Here is a 15,929-nt window from a genome sequence, read left to right as displayed (position 1 = left end):
GACTGATGGACCTTACAGATAAATTGTATGTGAGGGTACAGAGATGAGACAGTCAATCAAAAATCATGTTAAATCATGCACACAGAGTCCATGCAACTTATTATGTGACTTGTTAAGCACATTTTTACTCCTGAACTTATTTAGGCTTGCCACAAAAAGTGTAAAATACTTAGAATAATTTGTTAAAAAAACAAACATAATTCCACTTTTTTTAATCAATTAAGAATTTGGGTTGTAACACAACAAAATGTGGAAAAAGTAAAGGGGTGTGAATGCTTTCTGAAGGTACCATACATATAAAGTGGGTAAAACACTATGTAAATATTATTAAAGTAACCAGTGTTAAATTAATATACAGTGTATTCAAAAAGTATTCAGACCCCTTAACTTTTTCCACATTTTGTTACGTTACAGCCTTATTCTAAAATTGATTAAATAATTTTTCCCTCATCAATCTACACACAATACGAGTCAAATGTTATTTGTCACATGCGCTGAATCCAACCTTACAGTGAAAAGCTTACTTACAAGCCCTTAACCAACCATGCAGTTTTAAGAAAAAAATAAGTGTTAAGTAAAAAATAGATAAGTAAAAAATAAAGGTAAAAAATAATTAAATAACAGCAGTAAAATAACAATAGCAAGGCTATATACAGGGGGTACTTGTACAGAGTCAATGTGCGGCTTCACCGGTTAGTCGAGGTGATTGAGGTAATATGTACATGTAGGTAGAGATAAAGTGACTATGCAAGATAAAAAACAGAGAGTAGCAGCAGCGTAAAAGAGGGGGGAGGGGCAATGCAAATCGATGCACTTATTGATAAAGCCAGTTACTGATGTGGTGTACTCCTCAATGCTATCGGAAGAATCCTGGAACATATTCCAGTCTGTGCTAATAAAACAGTCCTGTAGCTTAGCATCTGCGTCATCTGACCACTTTTTTATTGACCGAGTCACATGAATTCACCACCATCATTAAGTTTGCAGATGACACAACAGTGATAGGCCTGATCACCAACAACGACGAGACAGCATATAGGGAGGAGGTCAGAGACCTGGCCGCGTGGTGCCAGAACAACATCCTCTCCCTCAACGTGATCAAGACTAAGGAGATAATTGTGGACTACAGGAAAAGGAGGACCGAGCACGCACCAATTCTCATCAACGGGGCTGCAGTGGAGCAGGTTGAGAGCGTCAAGTTCCCTGGTGTCCACATCACCAACAAACTATCATGGTCCAAGCACACCAAGACAGTCGTGAAGAGAGCACGACAAAACCTATTACCCCTAATGAGACTTAAAAGATTTGGCATGGGTCCTCAGATCCTCAAAAGGTTCTACAGCTGCACCATCTAGAGCATCCTGATTGGTTGCACCACTGCCTGCTATGGCAACTGCTCGGCCTCCGACCGCAAGGCACTACAGAGGGTAGTGCATTTGGCCCAGTACATCACTGGGGCCAAGCTTCTGCCATCCAGGACCTCTCCACCAGGCGGTGTCAGAGGAAGGCCCTAAAAATTGTCAAAGACTCCAGCCACCCTAGTCAAAGACTGTTCTCTCTGCTACCGCACGTCAAGCGTTACCGAAGCACCAAGTCTAGGTCCAAGAGGCTTCAAAACAGCTCATACCCCCAAGCCATAAGACTACTGAACATCTAATCAAATGGCTACCCAGACTATTTGCATTGCCCCCTCTTTAACACTGCTTCTACTCTCTGTTATTATCAATGCATAAGTCACTTTAATAACTCTACCCATGTGTATATATTACCTCAATTACCTCGACTAACCGGTGCCCCCGCACATTGACTCTGTACCGGTATCCCCTGTATATAGCCTCGCTATTGTTATTTTACTGCTGCTCTTTAATTATTTGTTACTTTTATTTCTTCTTTTTAATTTTTTTATTCTTAAAACTGCATTGTTGGTTAAGGGCTTGTAAGTAATCATTTCAATGTTAGGTCTACACCTGTTGTATTCGGCACACGTGACAAATAACATGTGATTTGACTCGGTGAAACATATGATATTACAATTTTTCATTTCCGGTTGGTAGGATATAAATGCTTGTAGTTCGTCTATTTTATTATCCAATGATTGTACGTTGGCTAATTGGAACAATGGTAAAGGCAGATTACCCACTCGCCGTCCGATCCTTACAAGGCACCCAGACCTACGTCCCCGATATCTCGGTGTCTTTATCCTGCAAATGAGAGGATGAGGGCCTTATCGAGTGTCTGGAGTAAATCCTGTGTCCGACTCTTCTTCCAGTACCGGGTGAATAATCGTTGTCCTGATATCTAGAAGTGCTTTTCGGTCTTAAGAGACGGTGGCAGAAACATTATGTACAAAACATGTTACAAGTAATATTTCAAAAACACACACAATAGTACAATTGCTTAGGGGACCGTAAAATGGCAGCCATCACCTCCGGCGCCATTATCATTATACAGGTCCATCGTGTTTCCATTGGTCATCCTTGAGGTGTTTCTACAATTTGATTGTTTACCACAGTTCACCTGTGTTGAGGATCAGCGAGGCAGATGTGTAGTTGCCTACCTGCACCACCTGGGGTCGGCCCATCGGGAAGTCTAGGATCCAGTTGCACAGGGCCCTGAGCTTAGTGATGAGCTTGAAGGGCACTAAGTTGTTGAAGGCTGAGCTATAGTCAATAAAAAGTGTTGTAGTGGGTCTAGGGTGTCAGATAAGGTGGAGGTGATATGATCCTTAACTAGTGTCTCAAAGTACTTCATGATGACAGAAGTGAGTGATAGTCATTTAGTTCAGTTACCTCCACTTTCTTGGGTACATGAACAATGGTGGACATCTTGAAGCACGTGGGGCCAAAAGACTGGGATAGGGAGAGATTGAATATGTAAACACTCCTGCCAGCTGGTCTTCACATGCTCTGAGGGCACGGCTTGGGATGCCTTCTGAGCCGGAAGCCTTGCGAGGGTTAACACGCTTTTAATGTCTTACACACGTTGGCTACAGATAATGAGAGCACACAGTCCTTGTGAGTGGCGGGGGCCTCAAAATGGGTGAAGAAGGTGCTTAGCTTGTCCGGGAGCGAGGCGTCGATGTCTGCGACATGACTGGCTTTCCCTTTATAATCCTTGATTGTCTGGAGTCCCTGCCACATACGTCTCGTGTCGGAGCCGTTTAATTGCGACTCGACTTTGTCCCTGTACTGTCATTTTGACTATTTCATTGTCTTACGGTGGTCATAACTGGTCAGTTTGTACACGTCCATGTTCCCAGTCACCTTGCCTTGGTTAAATGCACGGTCAGATTTGTGTGAATTCTGCCATATTGGTGATAACTGACCAATGCAGGACTGAGGGTGACGCTTTACAAATGAGGAGGGGTGATGCTTGACTAGTGCAAGTTTGATTTTTGACTAGGGGAGGGATGAGGTCTGAGGGGGAATGACAGAGTTCCTGATATGTAGATAGATCTATCACTAAAGATTCTTACAACAGATTAGCTAGCTTCTTATAAGGTCAATTAGCTTTTTTCCCCTTTTTTTATTTGACCATTTAAAAACACAATACAACCATGCATGTGAATTAATGCATTTAAAGAAAAAGTTCAAACGTATTTCCATTGTGGCCCTCAAAACAAAACAACAAGAACATACACTGTTTCCCGGGCGTCCATGACGTGGATGTCGATGAAGGCAGCCCCCCGTTGCCTTAATCGAGGGGTTGGGTTAAATGCGGAAGACACATTTCAGTTGAATGCATTCAGTTGTACACATATACACCTATAAGCGACAGAAAGAAGGCTAGGCAATAGACCTACTAAGGCACAAATCGTCAATTCACCAGACATTGCAGCCTTTGGACAAAGTTACACAAATAACAGATAGGACAAAACATTGTAGTTAAACACTCATGTGCAATAATAGAGCAGCAGGTCCCCTAGCTGGTTGGTTGATCTCAGAAAGTCCTGAATCGTTGATCGGTGTCATGATCAGACTCGCGCCGCCCGCGATGATAGCAGTAGTCCACCTGGTTCACACCAGCAGCATTTATATTGTGTAGATCAGGGTTTCCCAAACTTGGTCCTGTGGCCCCCCCTTGGTGCACGTTTTGGTGTTTTCCCTAGCACTACACAGCTGATTCAAATAGTCAAAGCTTGATGATGAGTTGGTTATTTGAATCAGCTGTGTAGTGCTAGGGCAAAAAAAACTAAACATGCACCCAGTGAGAGCCCCATGACCGAGTTTAGGAAACACTGGTGTAGATGACCACCGTCATTGCTCGTTCATCCTCCCTTCCTTGCCGATTTATTGTTTTCCCCTGCTAGCCTCGCATCAAAAAGGCTAGAAAACTGCTTGAAAGTTCCCTGGTTGGTTCCCTGGTCTTTTATGTTCTTTAGTTGAGTCAACCACTCCAATGCGCACACATTTTTACACATGTAATAAGACAGAAAAAAACACACAGAAAAAAATATAAACAGACAAAATGGAAAAGGGACAGAACCTGGGGGCTAGGGTTCTTGTCTGGAACACTGTGCTCAGAGGGCATTTTTGGTACTGCATTTTAGCTGAAGCCTAACCCAAAAGGACAATTCCCATAGACGACCCTATTCCGAAAACAACACTTTTGTTATCACCTTTGTGCCAAACATATCCATTGAATTCACTTGAGGTTGGTGGCACCTTAACTGGGGAGGATGGGCTCGTGGTAATGGCTGGAGCGGAATGCGTGGAATGGTATTTGCTCTGTTCCAGCCATTATTATGAGTCGTCCTCCCCTCAGCAACCTCCAATGATTTTTCCAGTAATTGTCTTCGAGGCTGGTTTTTTCCTTCATCCCTCACAGCCGTAAATATTAACATTTAATATTCATCCATTGTCTGCCAATCATCTGGCTGACGTGATGACATTGTCGCTGCTTGCGCTTGCTCCAGTGCGCACTGAGTGCTAGTGCGCAGGCGTTATCGGCTCTGTAGAGCAGATGGCAGTGACCACAAAACGGCGTGTGCAAACATGAGTAGATTACGTTGAAAACAACAGGCGTCCATCTTGGCAGCAGTCTACTGTTGTTTTATACCTCAATGGACAGAACCGACACCAACCGACAGCATTTACAAAATGAAGAAAAATGAAAAAAGTAGGCCACCAGCATTATAAAGTACAATGCAACTTGAACTTCATAATTAAGAATACAACCATGTGCATTTAAAATAGTATTTAATATGACAGACAACTTAAAAACGGCATGTCCTAGAACAAATATTTAACCTAATCAGCCAACCAGGTAGGTTTGATAGGTAGATGTTTTTGTCTAGCTTGATGTCAGATGTAAAAAGTCTTCAAAACATTTTTAGGATTGCTATCATACATTTTCCATGATAGGCCTAATTCAAAAAGTTGTACAGTGTTCTGTGTCAATTAACTCCACATAGCATGGTTAGAGGACTCAGAGGAATGAAAAAAGCATTTGATGGAACAACTCAGCAATAACTTTGAAACCATCATAAACATCCTACAACTTTTTAGACCAATAATGATCTATACATTAAGCACATTTAGGAAAATTATTGCAAACAAAGGTTCCATGGTGAGGGCCATCATCTGCGCTTCCCCATACAGATGTAGGATCTTAATTTGATCACTCTTTTGTGGCTGATAATTTTCCTGCACAGCAGGACACGCAAACTTGTAATGTATTTGAGATTTAAAAAGGCTCCTAAAGTTTGTAATTTCCACTTAAAAATGTCAAACTTGATTTGCCATAACAAAATGTTTATCAACCCCTACAAAAAATGTCCATTAATTATAATCCACATAATAATTCGCATTTGCTGTTGCTGCAGGATTATTTTCCTGCTATAGCAAACTGGCTCAAATTAAGAGCCTACATCTGTACCTTTCCTAAGGTTGGGATAGGCGCATGGCATTGGGCCCATGCCATGACGGTTGGTTCTTTCAAAGCAAACAACAATCACAGGAGTGATGGGGTAGAATCATTTGCAAGATGCAGGCTGAGTTGCACACTTCAATGCTGTATCTCCATGTGGGAACACTAGTGAGTCTGTTAGTCAATCATACTGTATTCCAGGTTAATACTATATTTCAGGTTCCACGATTAGATATACTGTAAGCAGCAAAAATGTGGGGCTGAGTGTATTTGCTGCTCCTTTCCATTTGTAACCAGTCTCCTTTGTGTGCACTATATCTTTCCTCTACCTAATCTCTAAACAACAACAAAAAATGGTTTTCTTTTCATAACCAAAAAGTAAAAAATATTGATTGTGATAGACGCACAATCCAAATTCCAATATGAAAACCTCAACATATTAAATAGGAATTGGCAACGACAAAAAAAACACACTTGAATTTTAGTTGAAAAATATATATCGATATGTACAGATCCCATGTCCCAGGTAACTCATCACTGAAAAAGAGCAAGAGCAGAGCACATTCACTAGCAGGTAAATTATACTGTACAATCATACTATACACCAGTGGTCCCCAACCTTTTTCGGTTACTGTACCACCAGCTGAATTTTTCTCTGCCCAGAGTACCCCTGAAGTACCCCCTCGTGCATTTAACCAGTAGGCTTATGGACTCATGTCTTCTCAAGTACCCCCTGTGGGTAGGCCAAGTACACTCACTGGTCCGCATACCCCTGGTTGGGAACCACTGCTGTACACTATATAAGATTAAATATTTAAGGGATACTGCACTCGAAGTCGGTGTTTGGTGGATATATTGGCACGATTATTGTTCGGTCCGAGACGATATATCCTCCAAACACCGGCTTCGAGGGCATTATCACTTTTATACAACAGGTTAACAACATATTCAACAGGTTAACAGGTTAACAACATATTCAAATAATGATTTACATACTTGAATTAAAAACGTTATTTTGATTAATTTATTCATACTATTTCATCCATACAAGATATAGTCCCGACACAAATCTAGGGTTGCTACCCAAGCCTGCTGGTTGTTCGTTCTATCGGTTCGGTTGCGACCCAGTCGTTCAGTCTTTTTGTTCTGTATCCAGTCGTTCGTTCTAAATGTTCCATTGCCGTACTGGCTGGCAACATTCTTATCCCTTGCTTCCTAGCTAGCCAACTACCGCTAATTTACAGTCAAGTCAAAAAGTGCAGCCAGAATAACGGCAAAGTAGCTCCATTTGCATTTGTTTAAGCTTTTTTCTAGTGACATTTATTTGGATACATCCATAACAATGAGCGAATGAGGCGCGATTTTGCCTGGTATAGCACATGTGCTCACTTGTCAGGACACTGTTGTGCAAAGCAGGAGCTAGCCAACAACACAGCTAACACAATCACTTCAAACTGAAGCTGCAAAGACTGCAAACTAGCTGCACTTTGTTTTACCTTTTTTCAATTGACATTTCTTTGCATATATCCATAAAAATTATGCCAGCTGATTCATGATTTAAACTGGCAGAGAAGCGCTGTCTGTCTGTCTCGTCCCAACTCCAGACACGTTCATTACTATGGGACAGCTGGAGATCGAATTTGAATACTGAAACAATGTTGCAAATGTCGGAGAGACAGACCGCAAGGTTTATACAAATCTCCCCTGTTGAAACTAAATGTTAGTCTAAAAGAAATGTGAGATAATGTCTAGATGCTTTTTATAGTGGAGATCAAGTTGATAAATTGCTTGGCTGGGCTGATGAAAATTGCAGTCAGATGGAACAGAGTAAATAGGCATTTTAACGTTATAGATTTAGACGGTGGTAACTTGGTGGTATCTTGTGGAATAGACACCGGCTGGAATGTGGTTTTAACCAATCAACATTCAGGATTAGACCCACCCTTTGTATAAAAGTTTTTATACTCCCCCAAGAGAGCCAAATGCCTACTTGGGCCAGAGCAGGCCAAGCAAACAGAGCCTCATAGAAGTACTATTGCTGTACAAACCTTATGCGAACACCCTGGTATGGGCAATCCATCCCGACCCTGGTGATAGAAAAGAAACACCTTCATTAAACAAACATGCAGTATTGCATTGCCCACAGATAAATACGGGTGTCTTGTAACAACAAAGTGGTAGGAGGACCAGGCTCAGCCCCCCTCCCCCCCTTCTAATTTCACCAATCTCCTATTTGTTTAAAATGTAGTTGGTTCAGGTTCTTTCAGTCATATTCATCGCTCTACTCTGCCTGTCTGCTTCGCTCTCTGTCTGTCTTGAACTTTCACTAGCAAACTTGCAACATTGTATCAACTGGGCCCTTACAGTTTCCAGATGAGCTCAGGACAGACAGCTGAATTTGTGTCCCATATTTCAAGTGTCTCAACTTTAGTTATTACAAAAAAGGTAAATTTGTCAACAAGACAAATCACTTAATTCAGGCTACCAGAGTGTAGGCCTAATGACAATCGCCGAATGTCATTACACTTTTTGGTATTTTGTAACAGTATCTTTCCATTCATCAAATGGCGTGCTCACACTGTTTTGGATGTGGAGTTATTTTGGAGTGGACAAACGTGCGCAGGTAGCCTACTTTTTTTAAGTGATTTGTTTGACAATCAGATTTAAACATCACGAGGTAATACATGTTTACTGTTAAAATATTGTTTACAGACAGATGGCTCTTTGCGGAAGCTTCCGTAGCCTGGTGTCCTTGATCAACCAAATCTAAAACATTCAGTTTCACCAAAATAATGTTTCCAGTCAACAGAGGCATATCCAATATCTATATTAACAATCAGGGGTTGGAAATGGTTCAGGGAACAGAACCGAAAAACGCAAAATAACTATATTTTTTGAGATACAGAATCAGAACCGAGAATGAAAGTGATCTATACTGTTCCAGAACAGAACCGTTATTTATGAAGCATGGGCACTGGTTAATAATGTTATTTTAAGTTCCAGGTATTTTTTTTTCCAGTCCCACAAAAAAACGCAACAAAGCACATATGCAAAGACCTCACTGTCACTCAGAAGCCTAGGTTATTCCTAACCTCTCTCATTCTCTCCCCACCCGCAAAATTTCAAGTCGCATCTCGCGCCCTACACTCGTGTATCCAATGCATGTAAATAGCTTACCCACTCCATAGCAAGCTGCTCTATCCACACTAATTCTGGAAGTAATTTAATGTCGAGCTAAATGTAAATGTATACAATATTACAGAAAAAAAGGGGGAAAAGGAAAAGAAAGAAATGATATAAACCGTCACTTTTTTTTGTTTCAAACTGGTTCCGAACTTTATTTTGCTGGTCAGAACAGTGGAACGTAACCCCAAAAAAGAATGGTTATGTTCAGAATGAAATCATTGAAAAAGTTCCAACCCCTGGGAACAAGAATGACTATTCGTCGGGTTGAATGTGTCTTTCGCTGTCAAATAAGCATTTAAAACATGTTTTTATCCAGGGTCTCCCATGGGCAGCCATTGAAGCCCATTCTAGACCACACAGTCAAATGAGACTGAATAAGCTACCACGTAATCTCCCACTTATACAGGCGGAAAAAAGGAGACCCTGGATAAAAGCGTGTTTTAAATGCATATTTGACCGTGAAGGACACATTCAACCCGACGAATCGTTATGTATTGTCCCTAGAGATATAGTTTAGATTTGGTTGACATTCCTGCAGTCAGCATGCCAATTGCACGCTCCCTCAAAACTTGAGACATCTGTGGCATTTTGTTGTGTGACAAAACGGCACATTTTAGAGTGGCCTTCTATTGTCCCCAGCACAAGGTGCACCTGTGTAATTATCATTCTGTTTAATCAGCTTCTTGATATGCTACACCTTTCAGTTGGATGGATTATCTTGGCAAAGGAGTAATACTCACTAACAGGAATGTAAAAGCATTTGTGCACAACATTTTTGAGAAATAAGATTTTTGTGCTTATGGAACATTTCTGAGATCTTTTATTTCAGCTCATGAAACATGGGACAAACACTTTACATGTTGTGTTTATATTTTTGTTCAGTATATATCCCAATAAAAATAAGAACTTCAAGAATTGAAGAGTTTGATGGATGTTGGCATAAAACTAGAAGCTGCCCTCTTGGACTTGTATGCCAGATATCTATATCTGTACCCCGTCATGGAGTGTGTGCGTTCCTGGCTTTCTCCAATGACCTTCCCACTGATTTTTGTTACCCTGTTCAATGGGTTCTGACTAGTGTGTCCTAGAGCACCAAACTACCCCACAATATCAAACGATAGCATGGATTCTATTAAGCATTTATAAAATGCTTGGTGGATGGATTGGTGTACATTAAACTTCCTCAAGAACAAGAATGTTGACATTTAGAGTAAATATGTTTGGTGTTCCTTTTGAAGGAGAGCTTTGTGGTTCAAGGATGGTTCCTAGGTATTTATAGTCCTCTACTCGCTCAGTGATCTGTCCGTTAATCTCCAGCACTGGGATGGTAGGTTGGTCTCTTCTGAAGTCAATGTCAATATAAAAATGTACAGTATGTGAACAGCTCATGGATAATGGATATATAAAAGCAATAAGGCGTGGTATATGGTCAATATGAGGTGTGGTATATGGTCAATATGAGGTGTGGTATATGGTCAATATACCACGGCTAAGGGCTGTTCTTATGTACGACGCAACGCCGTTGTAACGATCGTCGTCTTCGTCGGATGAGGAATAGGAAGGATCGGACCAAAACGCAGCGTTGTAAGTGTCCATGTTCATTTCAATAAATAAACTGAACACTGAATGACAAAAACAACAAAGAGAGTGAACGACACGAAACAGTCCTGTAAGGTGAAAAAACACAAAACAAACACAAATTGGCAGACAGCCGTGGTATATTGGCCATGCATCACACACCACGAGGAGCCTTATTGCTATTATAAACTGGTTAGCAACGTAATTAGAGCAGTAAAACAATTTTTTTTGTCATACCCATGGTATACGGTCTGATATACCACGGCTGTCGGCCAATCAGCATTCAGGACTCAAACCACACAGTTTATAGTTTATTTATACCATTGGCATTTTTGAATAGGCGTTTCTAATTGTCTTAAAGGGCATTCTAGAGTGTGTATTCTTTCCCTATATAGCCCGCGTTGTATATTTGCACAGTATAATAATATAATGACTATAGATAATTTATACATGTTTTGTTTGAGCTGCTTTTGAACGCAAAAGTCAAATTGAAAACAGTATTGCTATTGTTGAATTCGATTTTCATAATAGCAAGCTAGAACTGATGGTTTGGTTAGCTAAACTAGCAAGTCTATTTGTTTGGTTACGATGGCAACTACTGTAGATGTCTAGTAAACGTTCTAGCTACTTCAGTAGATGTTGAACACATTTCTACAGGGAAATGGAACACATTTCTCGTGGCAAATGTGTTAAATTATAGCCATGGTATGAAAGGGATAATCAACTCAGGGCTCTATGCGTTCTCTGGAAAATAACGGTACTCCATGGACGTAGGTCAGTTCCACTCCACTAGCTGTCATGGAACACACTTTCCACTCCATTCATTATTTTCCATAGAATGCATTGACCCTCATTGATTATCCCTTACATAAACTCTGCTCTACCCAAATGTAACCTAATAATTGTGTTATTTAGAGAAATAGGGGTTTGCCCTTGAATGAAAAGACAGTGTTTGAGGAAGAGTGAGCGGAGAGGCGACAGGAAGAAGTGACATACCACAGGACAGGGCTGGTCCAGTCCAGGGGGGCCCTCCTCGCCCTTCTGTCCCTTCAGTCCCTTCTTTCCCAGCATCCCCCTGTCACCCTGAGAGAGAAGAGTGACAAAGCAATAATATATAATAATATATTTAGCGGATACTTTTATCCAAAGGGACTTAGTCAGGTCTGCATAAAACCTTTTTCCGTATGGGTGGTTCCAGGAATCAAACCCACTATCCAAGCATTGCACCCGCCATGCTCTACCAACTGCTAGAGAGGACCACAGAGGAGACAAATCTCTCGTCGAGCATCAAAGTCTTCTCCAGATTTTACTATAACATGCTAGGTAATAGAAGATTAATAAACGTAGCCACAGTAGCCACTGATGCACACCTTATCTCCTCTGTCCCCCTTTTCTCCCATCAGCCCGGGGAAACCCTGACATGGAGAGAAGTAGTGGTTAATGAAGGGTCTTTATCAACCAGACTAGTATCAGGGTGGATGTGACAGATTTAGACACACTTACATCTAATCCCGGCAATCCTTGCTCTCCCTGTTGAAATGAAATATGATTGAAGTTAATTCTGAAGCAGCTTACTTTGAAAAATACTGCAAGGGACTCTGATGCCATGTCCGTATCCTCAACAAATAGGGCATATGAAAAATACTGCTAACCTTTCTCCCTATGGTGCCAGGGAGACCAACCAATCCTGTAGAACCTGGAAGACCCTGAATACCCTGTGTGCAGAAATAGTGTCATCTGTTATGTGGGTCGTGATGTTAGATGCTGTAACGCTTGTTCTCCTCCTCTTCGTCCGAAGAGGAGGAGTAGGGATCAGACCAAAATGCAGCGGGTTTTGAGAACATAATGAATTTATTCAACCACGAAGACGAACACGAAACAACACTTGGAATAATTACAAATTAACAAAACGAACGAAGACAGACCTGAAATAGAGAACTTACATATAAATCGAAGAACTCACAAACAGGAATAGACTGCAAACAAAACGCTACAGTCCCGTGTGGTACGAACATACAATACAGACACGGAAGACAACCACCCACAAACAAACAGTGTGAACACCCTACCTTTATATGGTTCCCAATCAGAGGAAACGACAAACACCTGTCTCTGACCTGTCTCTGATTGAGAACCATATAAGGCTAATTACCAATGGCCTAAACATAGAAACACAAAACATAGAATGCCCACCCCAACTCACGCCCTGACCAACTAAACACATACAAAAATAACAGACAACAGGTCAGGAACGTGACAGATGCAGCAGGGTTGGGGACAATTCTGAATTGAGTTGCTAATCCCACATTTTTTCCAATGTAATTACTGAATTTGAATATAATTTGAACTGGCCACACCTCACAGGAAGCAGAATTAAAGTAGAATTATGTAATTCAACGATATTCAAATGGTTAATTTATTCTACACATCACTATTATTACTTGCCCTAGCAAGAAACCAAAAACTGTAGCTAAAACCGAAAGCGTAGTGTAGCTAAACCCCAATGCGTAGTGCCAACTGTAAAGTTTGGTGGAGGAGGAATAATGGTCTGGGGCTGTTTTTCATGGTTCTGGCTAGGGAAATCTTAACGCTAGAGCATACAATGACGATTCTGTGCTTCCAACTTTGTGGCAACAGTTTGGGGAAGGCATTTTCCTGTTTCAGCATGATAATGCCCCCACGCACAAAGCGAGGTCCATACAGAAATGATTAGTCAAGATCGGTGTGGAAGAACTTGTCTGGCCTGCACAGAGCCCTGACCTCAATCCCATCAAACACCTTTGGAATGAATTGGAACGCCGACTGCGAGCCAGGCCTAATCGCCCAACATCAGTATCCGACCTCACTAATGGTCTTGTGGCTGAATGGAAGCAAGTCCCCACAACAATGTTCCAACATCTAATGGAAATCCTTCCCAGAAGACTGGAGCCTGTTCTAGCAGGTCTCCACATACTTTTGGTCATGTAGTGTAGCAACCCTTTCATGAAGGCAATTCTTTAACTGCTCGAGCAGTATGAGAGTTTTTAAATCGTCAAGTTCCTTGACCTCTTGAGAACCATACCACCGATCAAAAAGTAATGCTTGTTCCCTTGACAATTCAACATGGCTTTGTGATTCTGTCTTTCATAATTTACAGAAATGTTGTCTGTATGCCTCTGGGACCAACTCATACGCCTGAAGGATAGGAGCTTTAACAGTGTCATAATCTAAGCTCTGGTCAAGAACTTTTCCCACAAGAACACTTTGGAGGATACCTCGTGACCATTTTAGGGATGTGGCAATCCCCTCAAACAGAGTAAAATATACATCCAACTCCTTTTATGTTAAAAGGCGGTACAAGCCGGCTGTTCCAACCAAGATCAAACTCTGATTCGGATTACTTCCAGAATGTTCTTGTTGTCTGGCTCCAACTTTGTCTTTAGTTCTAACTCCCTCAGTTGCACGTCTATGGGACTCACCGCACTACCCGTAGCAGCCTTTTCATCAGCCTCTCTCTCTCTTTGAAAACTGCTTTTGAATCGGCATGTGCAAAATTGTCATTCAAACAGAAGGGGAAACTATTAAAGAACAATTCAAACGAAACAGGTGGGATTCTAGGAGGGGTTCTGAAAGACACTCATGGGGGTGTCTAGGGAAAGTTGACTAGCAACAACAACTGGGACCTAAATGACACCACTCCCATCATGAGCACCCACTAAATTTGCCCAAGATGAGGCAAACAAAATTAAGAAAACCCACACCAAACTTAGACAGGAAACAAACCAAAAAGTGGAGCTAAATGAAAACAGGTAAGATCAGATACAGGATTGTTTTCGTTTTTGGGTTATGGTTTTTGGGTTATGGTTACGGCAACCACCTCTCTGCAACCACCTTACAAGCTCAGCATACCTCTGACATGATGTCCAAACACGAGTTCATTCAGACTGTAACCAAGCGATTCTTGAAAAACCTCCCACACTGCAAACAGCAAAAGTGGGACCCCTTCATCCCAGTCTTTTTTCGAACTCAAAGCAGTAAGCTCTCAACATAAACTTCATAGACTCTCAACAAGAACACCTTGAGACTCTGGGTGGTAGGCACTAGAGGGGCAATGGGCAAGACCCAACTTTTGCAGCACTCGTTGGAAGACCCAACATGAAACTCGAAACATGGTCCTGGGAGCTCATCCAGGATCTGAACTGGGATCTGAGCCTGGAAAACTATGCTCATGTATATTTTGACATACAGTGATCAATACTATGTAAAAAAAAATCAATATGATTGAAACATGAGATTTTTAAAGACTCATTCTCTGTAAATGAATTTAAATAATTCTAGTAGTCTGGACATGTTCGAATATTCTTTTGTAGGTTTATAATAATTCATAATTCTGTGTGACATGCTTGAGTTGTAATCAAGCTATGTTTGAAATGACATCGGTATTCTTCGCAGCAATAAATGGCAGATGCTTTAGGTAAAAGATTAGTCAAAGGAATGAGACTGTCATGCTTCATGTTGAATTCTACTTCCTTTAATTGAAATGTAATTCATATTCTGCTTCCTGTGGGGTTGTCCAATTCAAATTCCAATTTCAATTAATGGGTTGAATTGAAATAAATTCAGAATTTCCGAATGCACCCCAACCCTAACATGCAGTACGAGTGAGACAGAATAGGATATAATTACCCTTAACCCAGGAGGTCCTCTGTCACCTGCATCCCCCTTTTCTCCTTTCACTATCTCACCTGGTTCCCCCTGTGAGACATTGACAAAAGCACAATTTCAAGCTAGTGCTTTCATTTCCTTGTGCAAGTACAATTTTCATCCCCTATTCTAACATCCAGCTTTTCATTATCTGTTAAGGCAACATTTTGAATGACAGGGCATTCCAGTGCAGCTTTAGTAGCCTAAAGAATCCTGTGTCATTCTAGGGGCAGGAGGAGATCGGAGCCCTGACAACACACCTTGGGGCCAGGCATTCCATGATGTCCCTGAAAAACACAATGTGTCATCTCATTCTCTTTGTAAACACTGTTCATCACAAGAGCCTATTAAAGCACATAGATCATTTAAAAACATTTTACAACAAATTAGACATTGGGATTTACTAGGTTCCTCTGAGAACAGGTTGAGTATGGAATGTTTGACAGTCATCTCTTTGCAGAGAGAACATTGGTATCTAGAGAGTTTAAGCTTTTGATATCCCCCTATTATTAAGAAGACAGAGGGACCAGTTACTCACCATGAATCCCTGGAGCCCAGGAGGTCCGGGGGGCCCTGGAGGGCCTGCGATAGAGATAATCTGGGCCTGAAGCAGA

At 41.3% G+C, this 15,929-nt stretch overlaps 1 protein-coding gene across 2 annotated transcripts in view; it reads right to left on the bottom strand.

The window, feature by feature from the left end:
- Positions 1 to 3,486: 3,486 nt before the first annotated feature.
- LOC129868685 (collagen alpha-1(XXIII) chain-like) overlaps positions 3,487 to 15,929 on the bottom strand; it is a 28,051-nt gene continuing 15,608 nt past the window's right edge. For both annotated transcript variants that reach the window (XM_055942865.1, XM_055942863.1), the window contains 9 exons: positions 15,854 to 15,919; positions 15,576 to 15,602; positions 15,298 to 15,366; positions 12,285 to 12,347; positions 12,136 to 12,162; positions 12,003 to 12,047; positions 11,629 to 11,715; positions 7,917 to 7,955; positions 3,487 to 6,405 (listed from right to left, as the gene is read on the bottom strand). In XM_055942865.1, coding sequence (XP_055798840.1) covers positions 6,403 to 6,405; positions 7,917 to 7,955; positions 11,629 to 11,715; positions 12,003 to 12,047; positions 12,136 to 12,162; positions 12,285 to 12,347; positions 15,298 to 15,366; positions 15,576 to 15,602; positions 15,854 to 15,919 — 426 coding nt within the window. In that variant the 3' untranslated portion in view covers positions 3,487 to 6,402. The remainder of the gene's footprint in view (positions 6,406 to 7,916; positions 7,956 to 11,628; positions 11,716 to 12,002; positions 12,048 to 12,135; positions 12,163 to 12,284; positions 12,348 to 15,297; positions 15,367 to 15,575; positions 15,603 to 15,853; positions 15,920 to 15,929) is intronic.

This window comes from Salvelinus fontinalis, chromosome 13, assembly GCF_029448725.1.
Source record: "Salvelinus fontinalis isolate EN_2023a chromosome 13, ASM2944872v1, whole genome shotgun sequence".
NCBI classification, from domain to species: Eukaryota; Metazoa; Chordata; class Actinopteri; order Salmoniformes; family Salmonidae; genus Salvelinus; species Salvelinus fontinalis.
The sequence above is the reverse complement of the archived record's forward strand: the minus strand, read 5'-3'. Positions and strand labels throughout refer to the sequence as shown.